Source organism: Rousettus aegyptiacus, unplaced genomic scaffold (genome assembly GCF_014176215.1).
Source record: "Rousettus aegyptiacus isolate mRouAeg1 unplaced genomic scaffold, mRouAeg1.p scaffold_m13_p_10, whole genome shotgun sequence".
In the NCBI taxonomy this organism is placed as follows: domain Eukaryota; kingdom Metazoa; phylum Chordata; class Mammalia; order Chiroptera; family Pteropodidae; genus Rousettus; species Rousettus aegyptiacus.
This window is the reverse complement of record NW_023416285.1, coordinates 52,542,813-52,568,946: the sequence shown is the minus strand read 5'-3', so window position 1 is coordinate 52,568,946 and position 26,134 is coordinate 52,542,813. Positions and strand designations below refer to the sequence as shown.

General features: G+C 34.8%; 1 protein-coding gene across 7 annotated transcripts in view; it reads left to right on the top strand.

Annotated features, from left to right (window-relative positions):
* Window positions 1-26,134, top strand: part of SLC4A4 (solute carrier family 4 member 4) — a 306,370-nt gene that overhangs the window by 240,495 nt on the left and 39,741 nt on the right. For all 7 annotated transcript variants that reach the window (XM_016132915.2, XM_016132911.2, XM_016132913.2 and 4 more), the window contains 4 exons: window positions 7,760-7,830; window positions 13,938-14,129; window positions 24,194-24,307; window positions 25,867-26,028. In XM_016132915.2, the coding sequence (XP_015988401.1) occupies window positions 7,760-7,830; window positions 13,938-14,129; window positions 24,194-24,307; window positions 25,867-26,028 (539 nt within the window). The remainder of the gene's footprint in view (window positions 1-7,759; window positions 7,831-13,937; window positions 14,130-24,193; window positions 24,308-25,866; window positions 26,029-26,134) is intronic.

Sequence of the window (26,134 nt, the reverse complement as noted above, 5' to 3'; positions counted from 1 at the left end):
GTTATTATTCGTTAACATTTAAAGTTTGTAAGTAGCCTTTAAACATGAACAATAGAATAAACAATTCAGTCTTCATCATTCTCTCTTCTGAGCAAACATCGTTGGGCAGTTGGCCCATTCTGCAATAAGACTGTAGATTGCACCCTATATTTTTAGAGTCATCCAGATGAATTGCACTTATGAAAGATATGTTCATGAATGTGAGGATTATATAAACTTATAGAGACAAAATCTGGTTTGGAAAAAGGAAAATGGATATTTGCTATTTCATGACAATTTATGTTTTACAAAAATCCCTTAAGACTAATGATTATGTATTTTTCCCATAACCTTAATACTTTTTGATAGCAAACTACATAGATCCACCAAAAATTTAGCACTTCATGATAGCAAACTGAAAAATGATGTTGAGAGAATAATACGGTTAGTTACATGTACAACTAGAGTAAGTATTCTAAAAACAACAGAAGACTAGCCTTTCATCACAACATGCACTCCTAGTAAAAGAATTCAGTCAATGAATCAATAATATTTAAACTGGCGGATGACTTGTTTTTCAACACGGGGCAGTATGTAACGATGAACCAGCAACTGCACAGACGTAGTTGTGATCCTGCAAACTGAGAAATGATTTTACAGGAAAGGAAATTATACTCAGTCACCAAGAGAACTCTGTTCATTGCCACGATAATGTTGTGATTTCTGTGTGTGTGTGCTTTGTGAGGAATTTTCTTCCTTTCTTCCTTCTTGATCTTTCTTGTTCTCATTTGCTTCCCTAAAACTCCATCAGATCATGAGTTACCTTTTCTTAAAGCATCCTTTTCTCCCTTCTGCTCACATTATGTATTACTAGATAATCCAGGCCATTTACTGAAGAACTAAGGGAACTCAGTTGCAAGTGCTAAAAGGAAAATTGGCCATGAAGTTTGACCTGTCAGTCAGGTGGATACATGGTTTTTGTGTCGAAATTTCCATTTCTCAGAAATGAGATAGCCGTTTATGAATGTATAGGCAATTGCACTGTTTAAGATTGTCTTGGTGGTTAATAGCAGAGGTGTATAAGAAAGATGATTCAGTTCAAAAGCCAAAAGTGAAAACTGGAAAATATCCAATTGAAGAACATGTCACAGTATCTCATTTTATCACCAACATCCCAGCTTAGAAAATTGCTAGTGTGATAAAGTGTAAACAATATATTCTTTGAAGTGAAGGAAACTGGGTTTGACTAACTCTAACTAGCAATGTGACCCTGGGCTAGGATAATTACCTAATCTCTTTGTTTTATAATCTGTGAGCTGGGTTAGTAATTGTACTTACTCTTAGAGGTCAGTGTAAAGATTAAATGAAATGCTATATGTAAAATTGTTTGGCACCTAATAGATGCTACATAAAAATTTTTTCTTTTTTTTTTCATTTCTTGTTGTCCTACAAAAGATGCCCCAGCCAGTTTAACCTTCTAGTTGTATTCATTTAAAAAGTTTCAAACATTTTATTTTCCTTGAAATTTTTCTAGAGAAAGATACCAACTAGTATTCTTCTGGAAGCCTACAAAAAAAATTAACAGTTAATATGCTGTTGTAGATAAATGTGAAATATAAAGCCATATTTAAAGAAAATGATGGTAAGGAATTCAGTGCATTACAGTTAGATAGTTTAATACTATTCCATGGAATTCGAAGACTGCAAAAGTATTGTACATCATATATAGCCATGTAAAAGAAGGCTTTAAAGTCCAGAAGGTGAGATGTTCAGTTCTTTTAAGAGGAATCTAATTCATTCAAAAACATAAATTCCAGAATTTTATAAATAGAGAATTCCTTTTTCCCACATTTTTCCCATCCCCCTCTGCCATTGACAAAAATTTATTGAGGGTCTATTTCATTGTTTTTTTAAGAATTATGCTACTTGAGATGAACTAGAATGTACCCCCCCCCCCACACACGCACACCTCACTTACATACACACATTGCTTATTATAAAATAGGTGCTTTTTAAATAGTGTTAGTCACTTTTTGAACAAAGTCAGATTTTCATTTGATCCAAAATTTAGAAATAAATTTCTGCTCTAGTACTTGTGTTCATTTGCCTGTGTCAAGGTTGCAGTGACTGGACACTTAAGGCTATGTTAGATTTTAGAAAAGGTCAAAGTAAATATTCTGACTAGATGTTGGTTTTTGTATCTGGAGGGGAAAGAAGCTTTGCTAAAAATGATAAACAAATTAGAAAAGCAAGAAAAATAACCTCAAGGGGGTAGACACTAAGATTTATTGTTAACAGAAGGGATATATTTTATTGATTCATTGTTGACTATTCCAGGGAGAACATATTCAATAATGGATGAATGATTAAGAGGAGTAAAGCCTTTCTCAGCGCGGATTCTGTCACTGTCTATAGTATTTTTAGGTAAAAGATGGCCTTTTCCTGTAAGATCAACTCAGGTGACCGGGAGTAGCCATGGTTTCCATTTCTATACCTTTGTTTTACTCATAGCATCAGGAAGCTTCCAGATGATCTAAAATGGTTGTCGCTAGAATGTAATTTCATTATTATTTCTTTCTATATAGTTTTTCTATATTCTTAGTAAATGCTATCCACTAATACATTATAACCATTAAAAAGAACTGCTGGATCATGGTTCCTGTGGTCCCATAGTATAGTTAATATGTGTTTCATAATTAGAAAGCCTATTAAAAGAAAATTAGAAAATAAAAGATAATCCTAATTTATCTTTCATGACTGGCATCATTTTCTGTGTATTTTTTTTTTATTATATGTCATTCCCTTTTTAGATTATTAAGTAGGTTTAAATCGTAGACTAATGGTTAAACAGGAAGTACAAAGCCCTTTGGTATAGCATTACTTAGGCTTGGATTTGCAAAGATATTTTACTAACAAAGGTGACATTTTATCATTCATGGTAATATGGTATTTTGAAAAAAACTCTCGATATTTGAAAGACCGTAATTTCAGTTTCCTTTTACTGCTATATTTTAGCAATTTTTATATAGTGCTTGCAAGAACCAGAAAAGGAGAAGCAATGAATTTGGATAATTACCAGACCTAGAACTTCTCTAGCTTTGAGTTTGTACAAAACACAGATTTTGAAAACAGACCACAGAATAATGTCTTTATATATCCTAAATGTAAGGATGAGTGGGTATGAAAGAGAAATTTTTGTGAAAATAGTGGCTAAATACGTCTAACTTAATACTGGATAGTAGCTCAGCTCTTTGACTTCCAGTGCAATATCATAGGTGAACATGTAAAAGTACCCATGGATCAAAGAGTGCCATAACTTGAACTTACCTAGTTATAGTGAAAATCTCAAGTATCAACTTGAAATTTGATAAAAATACTTAGGAAAACCAAAAGGATAATAACAAGAAAAAGTGAAGAAAAACTTTCTAATAATTTTGTGTTAAGACTAAAGGCTGAGATAGTGGCAGGTAATTTCCCTAAGAGCTATTTCTCCCAAAGTTTTCCTCATTCACTTTATCGTCCCTACAAAAGCCATTTTGGCTTTTATTGATCTAGAGCTTTAAAGTATAAATATTTGACTTTATCAAGAGGCACCTGTGTGCTCAAGTTTTCCAGTACCCTTAAATAAATCTGACGAGACCATGTAGGTAAGAAGCTTATTCAATTTTATCTATTTTCAATCCATATCTATTTTCCAGTACTCAGTTTCCTCAAGAGGTTGCTTAAATAGAAAGGAATAAAATATTAAAGTTTTATTATCATGAAGAATACTCTTAAATTTATTGCAATTCAGAGCAAGTTAATCATTTCCACATTATTATAACCTATGTTGAGAGTGTAGATTCGGATTTGGCTAGCATTTATTAAGCACTATCCAAGTGCCAGACATTTTACTAAGGGGTTTCATTAAACTACATTTTAATATTATATATGTTTTTAGCTATCATATAAACATTGTGAGGTAGCTGACATTCTTCTCTGCTTTCTCCAGGTCATAAAGCTAATAATAATCTTAGCTATCATTTTTTTAGCTATCTAGTACTTGACACTGCTAACAATTTTGCCTACATTATTCTATTTAATCTACACAGTAACCTTTTGAGGTAGATAGTTTCAAATCCAGTTTCACAAATGAGGGACTTGTAGTCGAGAGGAGTGAGAGTGTCTGGGGACACAGTGCTCCAGAAGGCGGTGGAGTTGGAATTCCAGCCCAATTATCCTAGTATTCCTTTCTCTACACTGTGATGTGGTAGTGCATCAAAGCAAATGGATCTGCCTCAGTGGCTCATCGTTGCTCATACTTGACCTCATGGCCTCCTTAAATAGTGCAACTGATACTCCCTTTGTAGGAAAGAACAATGACATGTGTGGATATATCTGCTTATAGCTCCTGCAACCTGTTCCTTTCTCTAGATCTCTCATTAAACATAAAGAAGGAAAACCCAGCTAAAGATGGAAAACTCACTGACACGTTTTTAAATGTCTGTTACTGACAGTGTTCATCCCCCTGTTCCAGAGGATCAGCTAGAATTCGATACATGGGAAGGAGGATCAAGAAGTAAAAATCCAAGTAACATAAAACGATCAACCTGTGGAAACTCACTGAAACCAAGTATGGGACATAGACAGTCCCAGTAACAATTGGCTAATTCTAAATGATCCAGACTCTTACAGCAAAGAGTTTCTTTGCTTCATAAGCCCTGGTACTAAGCAAATAGTGAAGACAGAGTGCAGTGTGTTTTGACTTTTTCGTTTGACCTTTCCAGAATCCTAATTAAGGATATTGCAAATTCTATATAAATAGATCATTCTATAATTGGTTGCCAAAATATTTGCATTGTTTGTGTCTGGATCCAAATAGTGACCAATGGTCCTTGTAGATGAAGCTCCCAATTAGAATTAATCATTTTCTCTTCTGTGAACTTAAAGAAATTAACTTTTAATCTTATTTATGGACTCTACCATATGTTGCCAATATGTATTTATGGAAGTACTTATTTATATATTTATTTTTAAGTCTTTCTTTTAAAGCAGCTACTTATTAAAATAAATATGTTTATACTTTTTACTGTCCTTTTGATACTGGTCTTTTAGGATTTTGAGAACCATTTTGCTTTTGTAGCTTGTCTCAGAGGAATACTGAAAAGAAAAGGAATTTTATGAACTAGACTGATGTGTATCCAAACTTGAGAGCAGTTACTAGAAGTTCAGATTGTAATCCTATTTTAGTTCACCCATGGTCTTTATTATCTGCCATTCATTTCACAAAGAAGGAGCCTAGATTATCTTTCTCTCTCACTCCTTACTCTTTGTTTTTGTGTAGAAAAGTATGCCACAAAAAGACCGTCACTGTTATGTTACAGGAAGCTCACAAAATTGCATTAAGGATGTAGCTCAGGAAGAGCAGTTTCCCAGACACCATCTAAATAGTGACTGTGATTTCACATATGCTGTTTTCCTTCAAACACTTGGACAGGTCAGACATTTCAGCTCATGGTCAAGATTCATATCGTCTGACATTGGCAACTTCTATCTCACTTTGAATTCTGTGGCCACATAAATCATCTTGAATTTGATAATTAGAAATTCTGGGTAGAAAAAGAAGGATGGTTACACAAGGTTTTTGTACCAACTCTATTTCTGATCGACTCTAGAATCGGAGCGAGAAACCTAGCATAGTCAAAGAATCCCATCCAACATAAAAAGGGCATAAAAGTATACCTGTTTTGTGATCTTGTATGTTTGTAAGTGAACAAATGAAATAATGTAAGAAAATGCACTTTAAGCTTTTTAGAACAAAATGGTATTTAAAATCTAGTTTTTGTTAATAATAATTTAGTAACATGTTCTTCCTTCTGAGAATGAATTTGTGTTGGTTTTACTGTTTGGGCCAAGCATCCTGTAGCCTATTTTGATCCTTTCTGTGACCTGTAATGAAACAGAGAGTATAAGCAAGCATACAGTTTACATGTGTACTTGTTTTATGGAGGAAGTGGGAAAACCCCAGCAGCAGCTTGCTTTAGATTAAAAGTTTAACAATTCCAGAGCTTTCAAAGATCAGACTGGATTCCAAAATTGAGAAAAGCTAGAACTCAAGCTAAATATTTTTCCTCTTTTATTTGCTTTTCTTAATTCATTTCATTTGCCTTTAACTGCTCACATTTATTTGTAGTCATTAAATGGCTCCTTTTCTATCTTCTTTTATTGACAGTAAACAAATGCTTTTTTTCAGCTTTATTGAAGTGTAATTGAGAATTAAAATTTTAATATATTTAGAATGTGCAACACTATGATTTCATATATGTATACGTTGTGAAAGGATTCCCAAGTTAACACATTCATAACCTCACATATTTATTTTATTTGGTGAGAACACTTAAATTCTACTCTCAGCAAATTTTAATTATACAATACAGCATTATCAACAATAGTCACCATATTTTATATTAGATCTTCAGACCTTATTCATCTTAGAACTGAAAATTTGTATCCTTTTACCAATCTCTCTTTATTTTCCCTACTCTTAGCCCCTTGCAACCACCATTCTACTGTTTCCTTATTATTATTATTATTTTTAATTTTAGATTCTGCCTATAGGTGATACCACATAGTATCTGTCTTCCTCTGTCTGGTTTATTTCACTTAACATAATGTGCTCCAGGTTCATCCACTTTGTCTAAAATGGCAGGATTTCCTTCTTTTTAAAGATTAAATAATAAATATTTTTGAGTTCCTGTTTGTTAAGTGCCACACGGGGCAGATTCTGGGGCAGAGCAATGAATAAGGCATATAGCTTCTATTTTTCCCTCATGGATTTTACACTCTAAATTTCAACAGTCACATAAACTTACCTATTTCTCCTTAACAGTTTATGTAGGTGACACCTGAATCATAGCAAACTAAAAGGACAGGCTTGGAGCTTAGTGCTTGGGGACCAAACAATAATGTACTAAGTGTTAATTCACAATATTCCCATAAATTAAGAATATTCTCTGAGTAACAATTTATTTTATAATACATAAAGCTTCACATAATACAAAAATGGCTCATCTGATAAAGAAAAATAGTTTAATTATGGTGTGCTTTTTAAATACTATGTTTTATTTTTAGACTCATAAATAGAATAAAAATGAAATATTTCCAACAAGCGGGATGGTTTAATAAATAAATTAGGTTCTTTTTTAAGTGACATTCTAAATATACAAATGATGCCAAATTATATAAAAAATAATTTTAAAAATTAGATTAAGTATTCATCTCAATTATATTTATATAATTTATTATTTATTTAGTATGTTCTTTTTGTTTTCACACATTTTACAAAGATACACTTTTTCATATGCAGTCCAAATTTATGAAAATTTCAAAATCAGTTATTTATTAATTAGAAAAACTCCAATTTGTGAGATTTGACTCTACATCAAGCCAATCATCAACTTACTCACTATTAACAGCCATTTCTTCCATTAGACAAAATATATTGAGTGCCTTTAGTAATAGAGGTTTTTTTTTTTTTTAAAAAAAACCCTGAAGCAAATACATTTTATACCATCTCATTAAATATATGCCGTTGTTTCTTGTCAAATTAGAGCACAACAGATGTGTCCAAATATTTGGTTATTTTTATCTGCATGAAAGGTAGCTACAGTTATAATAAAGAAAAATTTCGCTGTGACCTATGTTGTTTGTTTGAAGATATTTTTAATGCCTAGCCCTGCTTTTTAGATTAGTAATTATTCATTTGGTTATCATTATTCTAAAAATTGTCTATTTCTTATAGTTAATATCTCAGTATCTAATGACACTACATTGGCTCCGGAGGATTTGCCGACTATGTCTTCTACTGACATGGTAAGTGACTTAATATTTCAAACCCTTTGCATACCTGCATATTGTGTACTCTAATTATTATATTCATATGATGTCTCCTATTATTCAGCAATCTTAGCATGAAAACGTATTTAGTAATCAGTGATAGTAGAAGGACAGAAAAAATACTTTCCTCAAGTCAGCTTTCTTTTATTTAAATTGAAGTGAATATTTACTTCCACCACAGGATGTTTAAACCTTCTTAGGAATTTAACTATTATGTCCCATTAATTGTCACCTTGAAATCTTTTCACTAGGGAAAGTGAGAGAAGTCAAGAAATGAGAGCACGGTGTTCTCTCCGTTTCTAGTATGATTAAGAATTCTTCTGGCTACCAAATGGTGCTGTTTTCTCTTTACTAAGGCTTATTGTAGAAGGACATTTCCCCTGTCACTTAGAAAAGACTGTGCCTCTGTCACATGATATCCTTTCCCATGGCTTGTAACCAAGGATCTTTAAGAGACTGGAACTAAGCTTTAAAAATGAGCTCTTTCGCATGGAAGGTCACACACTGGAAGGAGACTTTTGTGTTAGAGAGAAAGGGGAAAGTGCTGTTTCAGACTTCCAATTGTGTTCCTTCTTCACTGGATATGGACTCTTACCAAAGAATATCAATCTCTCAGTTACAAAGACAAAAACTGTAACACTTTATACTAATAGAGTGCCCATCTCTCAGGAGACCAGAACACTTCTGCAGATATTATATAATGAGTGCCCACAACATCCCTTCAGAGACAATGTTTTGTATCTCTGCTGGACAACTCTCGCTTGACCCTATTTCTCTCTTGTTTTCATATTCTGTGTTTCTCTTGACTTTTTAAAGTTTTCTCTGACTTTCCCCAAACTTTGCCTCTTTACTTCTTTCATGTCTGAGCATGCATATGTGTGTATGTAAGACAGTATGTATGTATCTTTTAAAAGCAACATATAGAAAGGAGTTTTCAGTTTTCAATCTTTGAGTCAATCAACTTATTGTTTGACAGGGTTTAATTAAAATACAGAGAAAAATAGATTCTTCTAGACTTTAAAGAACTATAATTAAAATCTAATTAAAAATTTAAAAATATATGTAATTAAAACTAGAAGTTAATTTGCAATAAAAATTAATAAAACACTTCCACTGACTTAAAAAGAGATTATTCCTAACTTAATTCTTTTTGTAGCTAATCAAGGAAAGCTTTAAAATTAATGAATTTTTAATCCTTGTCTTTAGGCAAGTCCTAGACAGACTCCAGTAATTAATATATAGTAATTACAGTAAGATGCCACTATAAGATGCATGGAAAATAAATGGAAGTTGTGGCAGACTTCCGATACGACTATGATAGAGGTCGTAAAGACACAACGTTGAAGATAACTTACCTGCCATTTATAGAGTATCTACTAGAGACCAGGTGTTTTGTACATGTTATAATCATTATGAACCTTAAGTATTATAATCATTAACAGAAACTACCAGGCATAATTATCTCCATTTTATAGATGAGAGAAACTGAAGTTGCAGATGGTAAGGAACCTTCCTTGCTCTAGGTCACATAGCCATAAATTAGTATAATAAATATTTGAACTGAAGTCTGGTTGCTTCCAGGACTTAGAATGGCAGTACACCATGATGCTTAAATGTTTGGAAATCGAAAAGCTTACCCTTTCAGTTCCTTTGAATGCTCTATACTCCAGGGCAACATCCTCCTCATGTATCAATTGCATGCCTTAATTAAAATGTTAAATTGCTATGTTTAGTACCTCTAGAGAAAGAAATTAGGGCAAAAAATATGCATATGTGTATATATAATTATGAACTATAAAGGTCAAAATAATAGGCAGGACTTAGCATATGATCTCTTAATCAATGTTAGATATTGTTATTATTCAATTTAGATATTATCATTCCAGTAAGCCATGCTACCTCCGTAACTCAGGTTTATGGAGAGAAGAAATTGGAAGCCACTGCCTCTGGCAGGCTATTGAGACCTCTCTGTCTGCCCAGCTATGGTACTAGGTACTATGCAGAATCTTTCCTAGGACATATAGTCATCCACATTTAATTTAATTTTCTTCTTTTCATTTAAACCATAGTTAGATCACGAAAGATATTGCAGGAGTGACATGCCGCCCCTGGGCATCTGCAAGACTCCCTTTCACAGAGCCCTGAGAACATCCTGTCACAGGAAGGAGGGCCTTTCCCTTCAGCTTCCTCAGCATGAAGACAAGATTTTTCTTCCTAGTGGTAGGGGTATGTTTTCAGGGAGAAAGAGAAGGAAAATGAGAGCATTAGAGCAGGGGTCCCTAAATCCCAGGCTGAGGACTGGGACTGGTCTGTGGCCTGTTAGGAACCAGGCTGCATAGCAGGAGGTGAGTGGCTGGTGAGCCAGCAGAGCTCCATCTGCATTTGCAGCCGCTCCCCAGCCCTAGCATCCCTGCCTCAGCTCCACCTCATATCATCAGGCATTAGGTTCTCATAGGAGCACTGGTTCCTGATGCCAAAAAGGTTGAGGACCGATGCATTAGAGCACTTAGACAGAGATTAAAACTCTAGAATTACCATCCCTCAAGATAAAAAGGCAGTTGTTCCATTACTTTCATTTATTGGTGGAATCGTCTTTAGTTCTTCTCACCACCTTCTCATAGATTATTCATTTGGCATATTCCTTCATCTTGTAAATAATTTTTTTTCAAGGTCCCTATAAGACTATGAGACCAGCTGCAGCTTATCCACACTGAATATCTAAACAGTAAGCCTTAAGATCTGTTGGCTTCCACTGAGCAGCTCTCAAAGGGAGAGACCAGATTTCAAAATCTAATATCAGTCTCTTCTAAGGAGATGATTGAATAGATCAGTTAGTATTTGTTTTTCACATTAGATTTCTTTTGTTTTTAATAAAAATAAGGCATGCCGTAAAATGCGCAGTTCTTACATGTTCATTATAATGCATTTTGATTATTTTATACACTCATGTAATCACTACCCAAAACAAGATATAGAACATTTCCCTCATCCCAGAATGTCTCATGGTATGATCTGTACCTTGTTTTATGCCACAGCTTTCTGAAGCTTGGGAGATCTTTCTTTGTCCAGCTGCTCTGCCTCCAGCCTTCTGAGGGCAGAGGTTGTAGCCCTCTTTGGTCAGAAGTGGCCGCCTGCCTGTCTCAGAGGGTTTTCCCTCAGCTCTCCTGCCCTACCTCCCAACCTAGGAAAGTGGCTTTCTTGCATTTGCTGGAGACTCTGTGTCTAAGGGATATTTCTCTCAGCAATCATGTTTAACCTTCAGCATTTTATGTCTTACTTGGGCATTTGGCAAAGACCAAGAGAAAGGTTGGTGAGTGGATGCAGGCTCCATCTTTGCCTAGGGTTCCTCAGAATTCTAATCATCACCCCAGTCTACATATGTAGCCATTAAAAACTCATTAAAGACTTAGCTTGTTTTTCTTACCTCCATCTACAGTTGATTTATTTTCCACTTGCTACGCTGCCCAGGTGAGGCAGCCATGGATCTCTTTTCTCCTATGAAGGTCTTATAACTTTTTGAAATTTATTTAGGTTTCTTCACATCCTCATCTCTCTCTGGTGGATTTTTAAAAATAGATTTTATAGTGTATCTAGCTTGCTTTGGTTGTCAGGTTGGGAATGATGGTCTCCTGCAACTTTCTATATCTTAATCACAAGCAGAACAACCAATTAGTTTTGATATTTTACAATAATACATGTAACTACAGACAACTGCAGCTCAAATGCATCCTGTCAATAATAAAGTAAGATTGTAGATTACTGCACATCTGACTTACCCACTGCAGGGGAGAAAAAAAACCTAAATGAGTAAATATACTATTTAACTTTGAGACTTTTATTTGTAGCATTACCTGCATTTAAATGTATTTTAAAAGGCACATGTTTTACCAGTCTATACAAGGAGAGCAATGTAGAATCTTTGATTTTTATGTTTTTTGCTTATTTTATTACTCAATGAAGCATATCATGTCTACATGAAGATGCTGTTAATCATGGGACTAAGAAGTATTACAATCGCATATATTCTGCTTGGCAGCCAGACATGAAAGCGAAAGTTATAGCTTTGATTTGCTGTAACTTCAGGGCAATTCTAGGAGTTAACATTCATTTTCATGGGAAATGGACTGTCATATTAATCTTGTGCATCACGTCCTTGTTGTTTTCTCTCATCGAGAAAGTCAAGTGCAAAAACCATTCTGTCCTTAAATCTCCTGGAAGTTTACATGTTCCTACTTTTGAAAATATTACGGATAATTTAAAATAGGCATTAAAATAAAGACAATACAACGAAACCTATGCACATATCACCTAGCTTAAATGATTGTCAACATTTTGCCCATCATTTCTCATATATCCCCCACTTTTGTCTTTGGAGAGAATGCTATAGATTTTTAAATTCTAAATTAATCTTTCTGTATACATTGTACTTCTAAGATTTTTAAACAGGTCCAATCAATATAAACAGGATCTCTAGAAAACGAGATCCAGAGAAATAGGTTAAAATCCCTTTCCACAAAATTGACCCTTGTAAGGACTCTCAGCGGCTTGGTCCCGTTTCCTTTGCACCTTTTTTCTCACTACCCATTTACACAGTCTGCTTGGCCCATCTGGTCCACTCCCTGTCAGCTCCTCCACATGCCGAGCATTCAATAAGTTTTGAATAAAGGACTCATTGGATAAGTGAATGAAGCATTGTATGTAAGCAAGAAAACATATCTATCATTTCATATACATCTGTATAGTTTTCACTATACAGTATTCTCAAATAACTCTTTCCTTAGCATATTATATACCCATTAGCCCTGCAACCAGAAGGAAGTCCAACATTATGGTGCTGGCAGATTCAGTATCTGGTGAGAACCTGTTTCCCTGTTCATAGATAGCCTTCTTCTCAGTGTTTCCTCATATGATGGAAAGGGCAAGGTAGTTTTCTGGGGCCTCATTTTATAAGGATACTAATTTCATTCGTGGAGGCTCCACTCTTATGACCTAATCATCTCCCCAAGGCCCCACCTCTGAATACTATCACATAGGAGATCGGGTTTCAACATATGAATTTTAGGGGAGCCCAAATATTCAGTCAATATCATCCCATTAGTGTTGGTCAGTAATTAGCTGCAGAAAGGAATAACATTCTGGGTAAAGTAGTTCTTATGTAGCTGAAGGCAGTTCTCTACTGAAGGAGGCAGCTGTGAGCTGATCACAGCTAAAATTCAGAGCACCTGGGACCTGGGTGCACTGGCCATATCCACTACACTAGCAAAAAGATTCTCCTGCATAGTAGAAACAGAAAACAGCAGTAGGAGTGAGCTGCTGTTGAGGAGTACAGCACTGACAACATGACAGCAGTTCATGAGATAGAAGAAAATTTCAAAATTGACCTATGAGCTTGAGGCTGTGTAACATAGGGATGAATATCCTGTACACAACTTCGCAGCCCATTTATAGCACTTTCCAATGATGGATGCTCATGATGCAGTGCTGGAATCAACAAGAGAAAAAACTATATTTTATTAGGATATGTAATTGAAAAAGCAGAGCCCATCAACATTTTTATAGTTTAATTCTTCAATCACAAATTCTAGTTATTTAGAAAAAAATACCTCATTTGTGCATTTGTGGAAGTGCTGGGTAAATGAGTAGTGAATATAACGTTTAGAGCATTAATCATGAGTCAGCTTGAAGCAAAAGAAGCTGCACACTACAAAAGTAAGTATTTTTCAACAACAGTGGTGTTTCAGAGAGTTTCATGTTTTGAGAGTTAGGATATTATTGTGTCTCAGTTTACTCTTAGGAAGGTTGACAAGAAGGAAGGACTTGTGGTTTGTCTGCTGAACAAATGGGTGACTGTAGGGCTGTAGCCCAAAGTAGGTAACAGATTGTATCAGTCTCATGATATTTTCTATAATTGCTAGCCTACTGGCCTCCCTTACCTGTTATTCCATTAACTTCAAATTTCATGCTGCAATGGTTACACTGTTTTTCAGAAACTTTTAGCATAATCACTATTTAGCCCATCAAGTATCAAAAGTTTTTGATGTTTCCGTGTTCTCTATAAAAATTTTAATGTTTTTCTTCTTCAGTACCGTAATACTACCTTTGACTGGGCAGTTTTGTCAAAGAAGGAGTGTCTGAAATATGGAGGAAATCTCCTGGGGAACAACTGTGATTTTGTTCCTGATATCACACTCATGTCTTTCATTCTCTTCTTGGGCACCTACACATCTTCTATGGCTCTGAAAAAATTCAAAACTAGTCGTTATTTCCCAACCACGGTAAGTACCTGAGCTTTAAATAATTTTCATCGAATTTACACTGTATCAACAATAATACAATTTTATAAAAGGAAAAAGGCTCCTGTAATTCAACCTTTCTGATACAATTTTGTGCACTTAATTGCCTTCCAGTCCGTCCATGTGCATATGTATTTTTAACATAATTGTAGTCCAGCTTTAAAAAACATTCCAAGGATTTGCTAACATAATTCTGTCACAAATTCTGGATGTACTCAAAGGAAAAAATGGGGCATATTCTATCTAAAAATGCATGATTTAAGAAAAGGCCTTTTAAACCCATAGTGTTTAAGTACATAAGCAAAAACACCTTTCCTATTAATCAAGAATTTTGACATTGTAGAATTTCTTGCTCATCAGCCATCCATGTGAGTAATTTAGTAGTTGAATTATGGGCAATGAAAGTAAACTTAGACTGTGTTGTTACACAGGTATTGGTGTGAGATGTGAGTGTTATCTAAGCCAAACTTTCCTTCCCACAATGATGAATGTTGTAGTATAGAAAAACAGGTAATTGAGCTGGGTTGTGCAGACATCCTGTCTCCCATTAATATGCTTGGGTGAACTTAAAGTCAAAACTGTGGTTCCTTGAGAGACTACAAGATAAGACCAACATTAATGGCCTTTTTTTAAAACTGACGATTGAAACTAAGATAATTCTTTGCTTTCCAGTTTAATTCTCAGGGTTTATGTTGTCAATAACTCTTAGATAATCTTGTTAAGACCTGATTTTTATCTGCTCTATACAGCTGAAATCTCATGAGATTTTTTTCCTTCTTAATTGTTAATTCATTGGACTTTTTTATTTTTTTTGCTCACACTTCAGGAATCATCACCCACTTGCCAAAGTCTGATATTATTTAGGCACAGTAGGTGAAAAAGTGGAAAATTTGTGAAGCACTTATAAGGTGCAATTAGCAAAGTAAACTAATTTCAACCTTAAGATAAAGAGAGATCATTTAACTGTCTTTGCAGACATCACGTCTTTCCTGTAGCAATAATTCTCATATTGATAATAGCTGTTCAGACTTCAAAAAATTTTCCACTCATAATAGACCAAGAAGGTAATTTCTCAGACATTGATATGTGAGAGTAGAATGATAGCATTCTAGTTTTAATTCCTGTTAAGAAGTTTCTCATCATAGTTTAAAATTGTATACCAAGTCATACAGTAAGCAGGGAGGAGGAAATATATGTGATTTCTAAGGAACAACGTTTAAGTGTATTGGCTTTTAGAGTTTCATCTCCCTTCCTTACTTCACACGTACAGATAAATAGTAATAATACATTTATAAATTCACACATACATACATGAGTAATTAAAACATCTTTTCTCACACATTTTCCAAAATATGTTTTCACTTAAGCTGTCATTTAGAAGAATGGTCTATATAGGTAGGATCAGATAGGTTTATGTATTCTGAAATTTATAAGCTTAAAAATGAAAAATTAAACAGTTCTTCACTGTTGTAAGACTGTTATTATTGCCTCACTCACAACAATTCACATGAAACCTCTAAAATCTCAAAATGCTAATACTAGATGACAGTGCCTTTGTCATACAAAAATGTCCTATTCTCTTTAGCTTAACAGTCATTTCTCTTTTGTACTCTCATTTCTAAACATTTTTATGAGTTGGTAGTCAATTAAGACTGTAAACCAGGGATCCTTAACCCCCTGAGCCACAGACCAATACCAGTTTGTGGCCTGTTAGGAATCGGACCTCACAGCAGGTGAGTGGTGGCAACAGTGAAGCTTCATCTGTATTTGCAGCTGCTTCCCAGTACTAGTATCACTGCCTCATCTCCACCTCAGATCATTAGAGTCTCATAGAAGCACCAGTCCCTGGTGCCAGAAAGGTTGGGGACCACTGATGTAAACTGCTGGAAATCTGTTATACTTCTATTTTATTCCTCACATGAATTAGTACAAGTTGAATGCAGAGTAGGCACTCAATATTTGTTGACTAGTGGAAACTAGTCAAATAGAGATAGCCTGTCTTTCAGGAATTTAATTTGTATATCAGGCACTTCCGGAAAGCTCAAATGCCTAGTGGGCATGGGTGAGATACTATTACTCCACTGTCTCCTTTGTGTCCTTAATTCTTGTTAGATTGGTGCATTAGACTGTTATCCCACAGTTAACTGATCTGTTACATCAGCCTCAAGTATTTAGTCAAAGGCTCTAAGTATCAAAACTTCCTGTAGGAGCATCACAGCATAATCTGTGATCTGTGGCAGATGGCTTAAGGCATTGAGATGAAATGTTCTTTTACAGTTCTATACCAACAAGTTATCGTACATATGGAACAAAGATGCCATCACTGCATATGTGGTGGAAAGACGAAAGCAGAAGCACAGATAGAGCAGTAATATGATTAGTAGAACTTATAATGCTACAGAGCACTCTAAATTAGACAAAATTATTGGTACTTTAATATAGTCAAATTCAATGTGGCCAGGCGATGTATGTAATTGGTATGAAATGCCTTTCTTAAGGAATGGCTTAATTTCCTTTTCTTAGAAAGAGTAACAATTCTAACCCTCAGGTGAACTGATATAATGTTAAGATTCTTTGTAAATATACTTCATACTTGTAGTAGTCATTTAAATAAATAAAATCAGTGGATTCCAGATTATATCAACAGCTATGACACTTTCTATGCTTTATTTAGATGACATTTGAGTGGAATGTTCTTTGATATAATTATTAAAAAATAATGTTCTATATCTTAGTATATTTATTCAGTATTGAAAAAAATTATTGTGATTCTGTGCTTGACACAATACTAGATATAGGGATACAAAGACAAGTTAATTCATGGACCTGCTATATAGTAGGAACTTTATTTTTTGAATAAGATTTTTGGGTTTTTAAGTGAGAATGACTCATTTTGATCTTTCTGCTCCATTTTTGCTTATGAGCTCCTATGGAATCACATTTAGGTGCCTTCTTTGACCCACATAATTTGATGGTGGTCTCGGAGGAACTGACTTTATAGATGAGATAAGCATAGGGCTTCAGAAATTGCAATGAAAACATAAGTAGCATTTTAGTTGGGTGATGCTTTTAGTTTTTATCCATGTAAAACACAGGAAGGTCTAGAATTCTACAATTAGCTTATATTTTTGGAAATATGATTCTTGTTTGACATCTTGGCCTACAAAATTCTTTTAAAGTTGGATGTGTTTAGTTCATAAACAATGCTTTATAAAAATTAATGCTTTACAAAAATCCTTTTTGTCTCAGGAACTTTCTTGGTGAATGGTAAAAACCATCAAACTAAAACAAATAATATAAGAAATAATGGGCATGTGTTTTCTGTCTAGTGTTACTAATATTTGGTGACATTTGGCTGGTTCTTGCAGAAACATCAGACCACATCATGCCATTAAAACACATTCAGAAAATGACTTTGCTGTCAGGGAAAGAAAATCAGATTTTCAAATTCTTGTGTTATTTTGTACCAAAGGAAGTAAATCTTAAAGCCCAATTTGTTTTTAATCCAAAATTGTTTTTCACATTTATTTTCTTGACAAAAAAAGGATATTTATTTAAAAATACAACATAACCTATTAAACATTTAACAAAGATTACAAATATTTCAGTTCTTATGGACATATGAAAGAAAAAGTCAGCCGTAATTGAGCCCTGAGAAGAATAAGGTTGGAAACACTGATTGGCTGAAGCATTTTGTGAGAGCTTTAATGGTGGCATAGAGGCAGTCTATGGATAGAACAAGCAATTTTGACAATGGTACTTTGTTGGTCCTAAACACTTTTAGCTTACTTGTCCATCGTAGAAAAGTCACCAGCATTGAAATCCATCTAGTAACACAAAATGCTCTCCTACACCATTTCCAGATTGTCTAATTTATACATATGAATTATTGACGATTCTTTTTAAATTTTTTATTTTTGTAGCTTCACATAAATGATAAAACTATCATAAGCCCTGAAACCCTTTATTATGTTTTTTTGGAAGGGATCTATTCAAGAAGAGGGTCAAGAGATTTTGATAATTGGATCTTAATCTGAATTGTAGCATTAGGACTTTGAATACTACCTAGTCCAGCATTGCCTCTTAGTTTCCGACAAGTGTTCATCTATGGCTGCTTGAAAGCTTCCAGGAACAGGAACTTCGTGTCTTGAAGGCATTCCTGACAGAAATGTGAATCCATGTTTCTATAGCCTCTGTCCTCAGGGTCTGCTCTTGCTCTCTGAAGCTACACAGAACAAGTTTAGTCTTTCTTTCCTATGACAGATTTCATATCTTTGAAGAGTTTCCTCTTACAACTTCTTAAGGCCTACCATCATTTTTTTGTGTGTGAGTGTTTTTGGACTCCTATTCCTCTGGTTACCCTTCTGGATCAGTTCCAGATTTTAAGTTCCGACTTAGAACAAAGTGGCTAAATTGGAACACATTTCTCACATGATCTGATCATTTGCGTTTGGCACATACACATTCGGTTCTTTGTTCTACCACTTAGTTTTGAGGCAGGATGGAGGAAGAGGCCTATGATTTGCTAAAGTCTCCTTTGCATGTCTGCTGAACCATTTCATTAGGCCTGCTTTCCTCTGTTCCATACTTGGAAAAACATTTTTTTCGGGTAGACTTCCATTGGCAAGTGCTAAGCCCCACCCAGATAAATTGCCCAATTGAATTCCCTTCTTTGTTCCCCAAATATCTTTGACTCTGAAACTTATGGGGTCAAAATACTAGAGTCTAAGTCACATTTTCCTTTTTATTGAGTTCTAATTATAGTGGGTATTATTGATTCAAAGTATGGTGTATTGCAACTGCTACACTAATATCAATGCTTATTTCTTTCTCAGTGCTTTTCAGCACTGGCTTCTAGCAGGGATCAAATTTTAGAATTTGTGTGGTATGTTATGCTTTCCATGACTGCCAAAAGACACATATTTGTCTGGTATACTTTTTTTTTTTCAGAGTAACTGCTTTTTTATACAGTTGTTTAGCATTTTCCAAGCACCACAATCATGAGAGAAATTGACATTGTGAATGAATATTTATTGAGAACCCACAGGGTGCCTGCTGCTGTGCTTGTCTCTTTACAACAGTTCCATCCATTGAGAACTGCTCTTCAGGCTCACAGCCTTTCCTCTAGTTAATTTAGGAGCATCTGTAGTCTTTGCAAAGTGAAAACCAAATGTCTTTTGTGGCTTCAGAGGAACCAAATCCATTTTTTTCCTACCATAAATTAACTAGCTCCTCACTGTGGTGTCTCTATGATTATGACTCTCTTAATAATACAGTATTACCCTTCATAAACATATGTTTATAATAGATTTATTAGGTTGATTTTGCCTAAGAATAAGAGAACAATGTATGGTTATTTGAATTTCCCTTCCAATCTACTTAATTTCTTCTTTGCTTTGGTAGTTTAAATAGTTAAGCTGGTTCCTTCTTGTTAGATTAATTGAGATATTTTGTAATTCCACAGAGGACAAATATTTTTCTTTTCATTTTTATAATTAAAAAATGGTAAACAAAAATAAAAGAGCTCAAAACCAGTCTGATATAAAAGAAGCTTAGTTGAAACACATTTTCCCCCTCATTCATATATGGAGGTAAGACTTATCTTGTGCTGAAGCACCAAACTTTTTTATAGCAAGTTTTTGTAATATATGAACTACTTTAATTTGTATTTCACTTAGACTATGATAGTTTATATTCCTTGGATATTGAAGTTTGAGCCTGGAGAGACAGTACTTGATTGGATAGGCACCAATAAGTTAGGATGTTTTTCTAGCTAGGTTTGATGCCTCTAAAGTCATAGGATTGGGCATGAAATCTTGTGGAAACAGGTTTGCTTATGAAAACTTTGGCACTTCTAATCATTATCAGTAATAGCTAGCAAAGGAATCAGGAACTATGAGTTTCTAATTTGGTTTCTTTATTTATATATTGACACATAAAAGGGTACTGTTTTGGAGTTTCTGAAGGAGATCAAGTTTGATGAAAGTGGAAGGTAAATAAATTTTAAAATGAAAGGAAATTCACATATATTTATTTTTCTAAATGTGTTTGGAAATGTGAGGAATGCCCAAAGAGAGTGATTCTTATTTCCTTAAAGTCACACTCAAGCTCCTGTACACAGGCCCTGGAGTGTATCTAGTGAGCTGTATGTACTCACTGCTTGACATTTTTAGGGCACTTTCTAGTTCTACTCTCAGCTTTGCCTCCTTCAAATTAAAGTTCAATTTTAGGGCAAGACCTGAATAGTCTGCAAAAATAGCACCCCTACCTGCCTACTGTAATTAAAGGATTTAGAGCTGAATACAAAAGTGGCCTGGGAAAAATCAATTTCCTTGACTATGAAGTTTAAACTGGATCCAATATCTTAGAAATGAATGTCTTACAATAAACACTCTCCAGGAGTGATTTCTACTGTAACTGAACCGTATTATACAATTTAAAGAGAAGGAAGGGGAAATAGAAGTGACTATATTATACAAAACATATCACCCTGCCTTTGATTTTTTAATGAAGTTAAGCAATATTATTAGAAGAAAATTGAGTAGAATTTTTCCCATAAATTTTAAGAAACATAATCCTGAAGTTTATTAGCATTTGTCCTTTAAGCTACTTTTATACCTACAGTTTAATAGTGCCACCTTGACAAGGATACCATTGCCAAGGGGTTCCTCCAAATTTATATGTCAATGTATAAATTTGGGAAACTCATAGCTAAACAAAAGTAGATGAACTATTTATTCATATTAGTTATTAATTTTCCATGGCTGCTATATCAAATTACTACAAACACGATGGCTTAAAAACACAAATTTATTGTCTGGAGAATTAGAGGTCAGAAGTCTGAAATGGGTCTCACTGGGCTAAATTGAGGTATTGTCAGACTGCATTCTTTCTGAAGGCCCTGGGGGAGAATGCATTTCTTTGCCTTTTCCAGCTTCTAGAGGCTGCCCACATTCCTTGGCTCATGGCCTCTTTTCTCCATCTGAAAAGCCAACAATGGCCAGTTGAGTCTCACACTGCATCACTCTGACATTGACTATCCAGCCCCTCTCTTTTACGTATAAGGACCCTTATGATTACATTGGGCCCTCTGGAATAATACCAGATCAAATCGTCAATCTCAGAGTCAGATGATTAGCAACCTTAATTCCATCTGCAACATAACTCTCCCTAGCCATGAAACATATTTACTTCATAGGTTCCAGGAATCAGGACATAGATATCTTTATGGGGCATTATTCTGCCTACCACATTATCTGACCTAAATTTTAACAGTTATGTTGGGTGATACCTTGACAGTGTACTGAAGGCAGGCAAGTGTAGAAACAGAAAGATGAGATAGGAAGCCACAGCAGGAAACTATATGAGTTAAAGTCATGGCTTAGACAATGGTGCTAATAGCAATGAAGGTGGTGAGAAGTAACAGGATTCTGGGTATGTTTTGAAGATAATTTGCTGATCAGTTAGATATAAGATGTGAGAGAAAGAGAAGAGTCATGTGGATGGTCCAAAATTCATGGCCTAAGCACTCAGAAAAAAGAATCTGCCATTAATTAAGGTGGAAAAAACTGCTAAAAGAGTAGGTTTAGGGCTTCAGTGTTCAGCCAATGGAAGGCTGAGAATGCTTCCTCTCTTGACTAAAGAAGCAGCATTTTCCAGGTGCCTGTACTGATTTCAGTCAAGCAGATCTGTCCCTTAATAGGCTAGAGATACAGATCCTATGGGATTTTCTATCAAGGAGTTGCAGATTGTATTTATTTGCTAGCTTGTACTTCCCTTCTGTTAATGAGGAAGGGGGAAGTGGGGGAGGAGTACTGGCTTTTTAATAACTTTTGAACAACTTCTAGGATATTTGAATTGTCAAAAAGTTAGATTTATTGGGTAAGGATTGGGAAGGTGATAAAGGAAAGAGACTATTTTTGCCTTTGCAATGATTTCTGTAATTCCAGTGATTTATGGATTACTGGACCAGAAAGGTTGCTATAACATCTTAATATATTCCTAGAACTGCCTGTGTCAACACCTGCTTGCACAAAGCTTAAGAAATGGGAGTTTCCTCTAGTATCGAGCCCCTGGGAAACATCTTTTTTCTTTAGAGATTCCAGATATTTCTAACCAAAAATAGCTCTAAGTGGCAGTTCCATGTTAACACTGGGCTCTTATTTTTTATTTCTTGTATTTAAAGATTCCTTTCAAAGACCACCTGAGAGTAGATTATTTCATTATTCCAGTGTTTTTTACAGCCAAAGAGGCATTATGGAACTTGAAAAAACAATAGTTAGTATATATTAGGAGAGGTTATTATGTCACAGCTGTTATGTTAAACACTTTCATGGCTTATTTTATTTAATTCTTAGAACAAACCTATGTAATCGTAGGAATTATTTTGGTTGCATTTTGCAGATGGAGTAATTGAAGGTAAGAAAGGATAAGTATTTACAGATAGGAATTCATGTCACTGTAGTTCCAATGCAGGTCTATGGAAGGTCAATGTAGTTCCAATCTGTCTATGGAGACTGTGCTCTCACCGTTGTACCATATTTTCTCCCCAGATTGATCCCTGCCACTTATTTGTGCTTGAAATTATTGTGTGCAATTGGTGTTAACTTGCCCCAAAAAGGTCGCATAGCTGGCTCTCTGCTCCTCTGCGTGCATTTCTCAGGAAAGCTCAACTTAACAGAATCAATCCAAGAGGAGAAAGAATTCCTGAGCAAAAGGGCCATCTGTGACCCTGCTGCTAGTTAGCACCCAAGCCTCTTGACACCTGGTGATGGTCAAGAATTGACACCACCACAGCCTTCAGCAGATCTACACCACCAAGTACTTTTGTTCTTCGGTTCAGTTTCTATGAAACACCTGACTGCAGTCATCCTATTGCTCTTTCAAAAGACCTTCTGTGCTGAAAACTGTGTAGTTACTCATCCTATCTCTAATCTCTCTTCGCCTAGCAGCACTAGAAAACTTTACCCTGAGGTAACCTGATAACTGCTAAATTGACCCTAATTTTATTTTGGAAGAGGCTTCCTTTTCTATGGCTTAACTGCGGGCTTCACGGAAACATGGTTTGTGTCTGTTTTGGTCACGGTGGTTTCCCTAGTACCAACGAAGGAATTAGGTACTGTTTTTTTTGTTTGTTTGTTTGTTTGTTTTTTTTTATTGGTTAGATTATGCACAACTATGAGTACATACCTTATGGGGGCACTCAGGTGTCTGTGCTCTAGTAATGCCCTTAGGCTGTTGTCAGTGCCACTTGATCCAGAGGAATGGCCAAGCAACTAAACAGTCTCATGCTCCCTGACTGATTCAGAAATGACAATTCTGCACCCAGTTCATGGAAAAGGTTTGGTTTTAAGGCTATAGCCTGTAAAGCCCAGCCCTGGTTTTTGCCAGAGGCAGGTACTTAGGGAGTTCAAAGGTTGTTGTCTAATGACGACCACACTGAAGGAGATACTCCACATACAGATTTTAAGCAGTTACCCAGAGTTAAAAATGTTTTCTTTGGAAAAGTAATGCCATCGAATTTCCATCTGCCATCACTTTACATTTCTCTGAAGTCCTGAGTCAACTCTATAGACTGGAACCATTCCTTGCTAGATTCATGGTGTTTTCAGGTTACCTAATGGAAATTATCTTGCTCTATAGTTAGAATGCTACTTCCCAAATAATTAACAGAAGTCTGTGTTTTTGTGCACATTTTTATAATATACCCTGAGATTTCATCCTCATCCAGGTTTCCTTTATACTGCATACAGGCGGGGTGTTTATACAGTTTTTTCAGGGGTATGTTACCCTAAATTCTTCTCCCTTGTGCACATGTACACTGACCTGTTCTATGGGGTTAGATTATTACTAGCAAGATGAAAAAGTGATGCAAAAACAATTTTAAAAAATCTCTCTGTAGTGTGATACCTCCCTTAATTTGTTGATGAAACTGTTACTGTGAACTTTTAGTAAATATAGAATAGAATTCTTCGTTCAGTTCAAACACAGGCAAATATATTTATCCAATGCTAAACAGTCCCTGGTTTCTTTTTTATTTTTTTCAGGCACGAAAACTGATCAGCGATTTTGCCATTATCTTGTCCATTCTCATCTTTTGTGTAATAGATGCCCTGGTAGGTGTGGATACTCCAAAATTAATTGTGCCAAATGAGTTCAAGGTAGGTGAACTGTCTTTCCTGGAATGCTTTGGCTTTCTTTCCTTTCCCCTATTCTAGTTTGTCATCTCTCTCTTGGAGTTAGTTTCTTAAAATTATTCATTTCTTTATTTCAAAAATGTTCTTTTGCTAGGCACATACCTGCATTTTATCTATTTCCTCATTAAATACTTGACTAGGATCAAATGCAAGGTTCACATTATATTTATATTTACTGAAAAATACCTTATAATAACATTAAAATCTCTGTTTTATATTTATAGAGTATTTTAAAATCCAGAGTATTTTCATATAACTTACCACTTTGATCCATGTAAATAATTTTCAATAATTTGATAAAGTTGAAATTAAAGCTCATATAAATGCTCACAATTACATTACTAATTTAATGCTTTTTTTCCTGCTACCAAACCACCTGTCACACACACACACATTTATATATAATGTGCATTTTAATTATCACAAAGATGATATAGGAATTATTCATTTTATAAACTTGTTGGCATATGTAGGCTTAATGACTAAAATCTATATTCCAGTCATTCTTGTATATCTATACCAAACTTTCCATTATAAGTTTTTACCTCTTTTCTAGAACACTCCTAACCTCTCTCGCTATCACAGTGACCATATACTTGCTAAAGAACATTAAACTAACTGCAGTTTTAGCTTAATACCTACTCAGTGAGGAAGGTATACCTATGTTATAGCAAATTATATTTTTTGTATTATCTCTGCCATCATATAGTCATTAACAAAGATAAGTGCATTTGATTATTAGTTCACCTAAGCCAATATTTACAGAATGTTTGCTTTGAATCAGGCCCTATACTGAGGATTTAAAATATATTGATGAGCAAGACAAAAATAATTTATAGATAGGATTCTATTTTAGTTTATTTGCATTGTTTAAAGTTAGGAAAAGGATAGGAAATATCTCTTTCTGTCATAGAGATGTATGATCTGCTGAGAGAGGATCAATGGAGAATTGGAAAATGACCATAGCTTTTATTTTCTGTAATATTTGTGAATATTTAACCAGTTATTCTGGATTATTTTTCATATAAAAGATAAGAAAGACCAGAGTATTCAAGTAAGTTCAGTTATAACATATTTAGTATATGTTAATTGTGTAAAAAGCTACAAATAATTTTATAAATTATAAAACCATCATGAACTACTGAAGCTATTATAATTTGGCAGTAGTTCATGATGGTTTTATAATTTCTTGCCTTTCTTCGGGATATTACATCTGGATTTTTTTATGGCTGCCCCTTAAACTTAAATCATTTTCTTTTGTGTTGAGTCCTTTGATCATTCTAAATGCAGAAAATGGCATTTAATTCTTTTCCACCATCCTATATTATTAGTCTCCTGCATTTAAAATATTGCCTTACAAATAACTTCCCTTAGATAAATTTTGGTGAACAATCTACTTTATCCAACCTATTGGTAAAACCATTTCCATTTTTCAACATGTTGGCCCTCCAAAAATGAAAGTGTGTCTCCCCCATTGATTTTTCACCAAGTAGTATGTATTAATGTTTTCTCTATTCTTCAAGCCAACAAGTCCAAACCGTGGTTGGTTTGTTCCGCCATTTGGAGGAAACCCTTGGTGGGTGTGCCTTGCCGCTGCTATCCCTGCTTTGTTGGTCACCATTCTGATTTTCATGGATCAGCAAATCACAGCTGTGATTGTAAACAGGAAAGAACATAAACTCAAGGTAAATGCTGATAATAATAGTTATCACTGCCTTTTACTTTCTTTGCAGTACTTGAAAATACATATGGATTCAAAACCAAGATGGTTTTATTGGGAGTTATGTTATA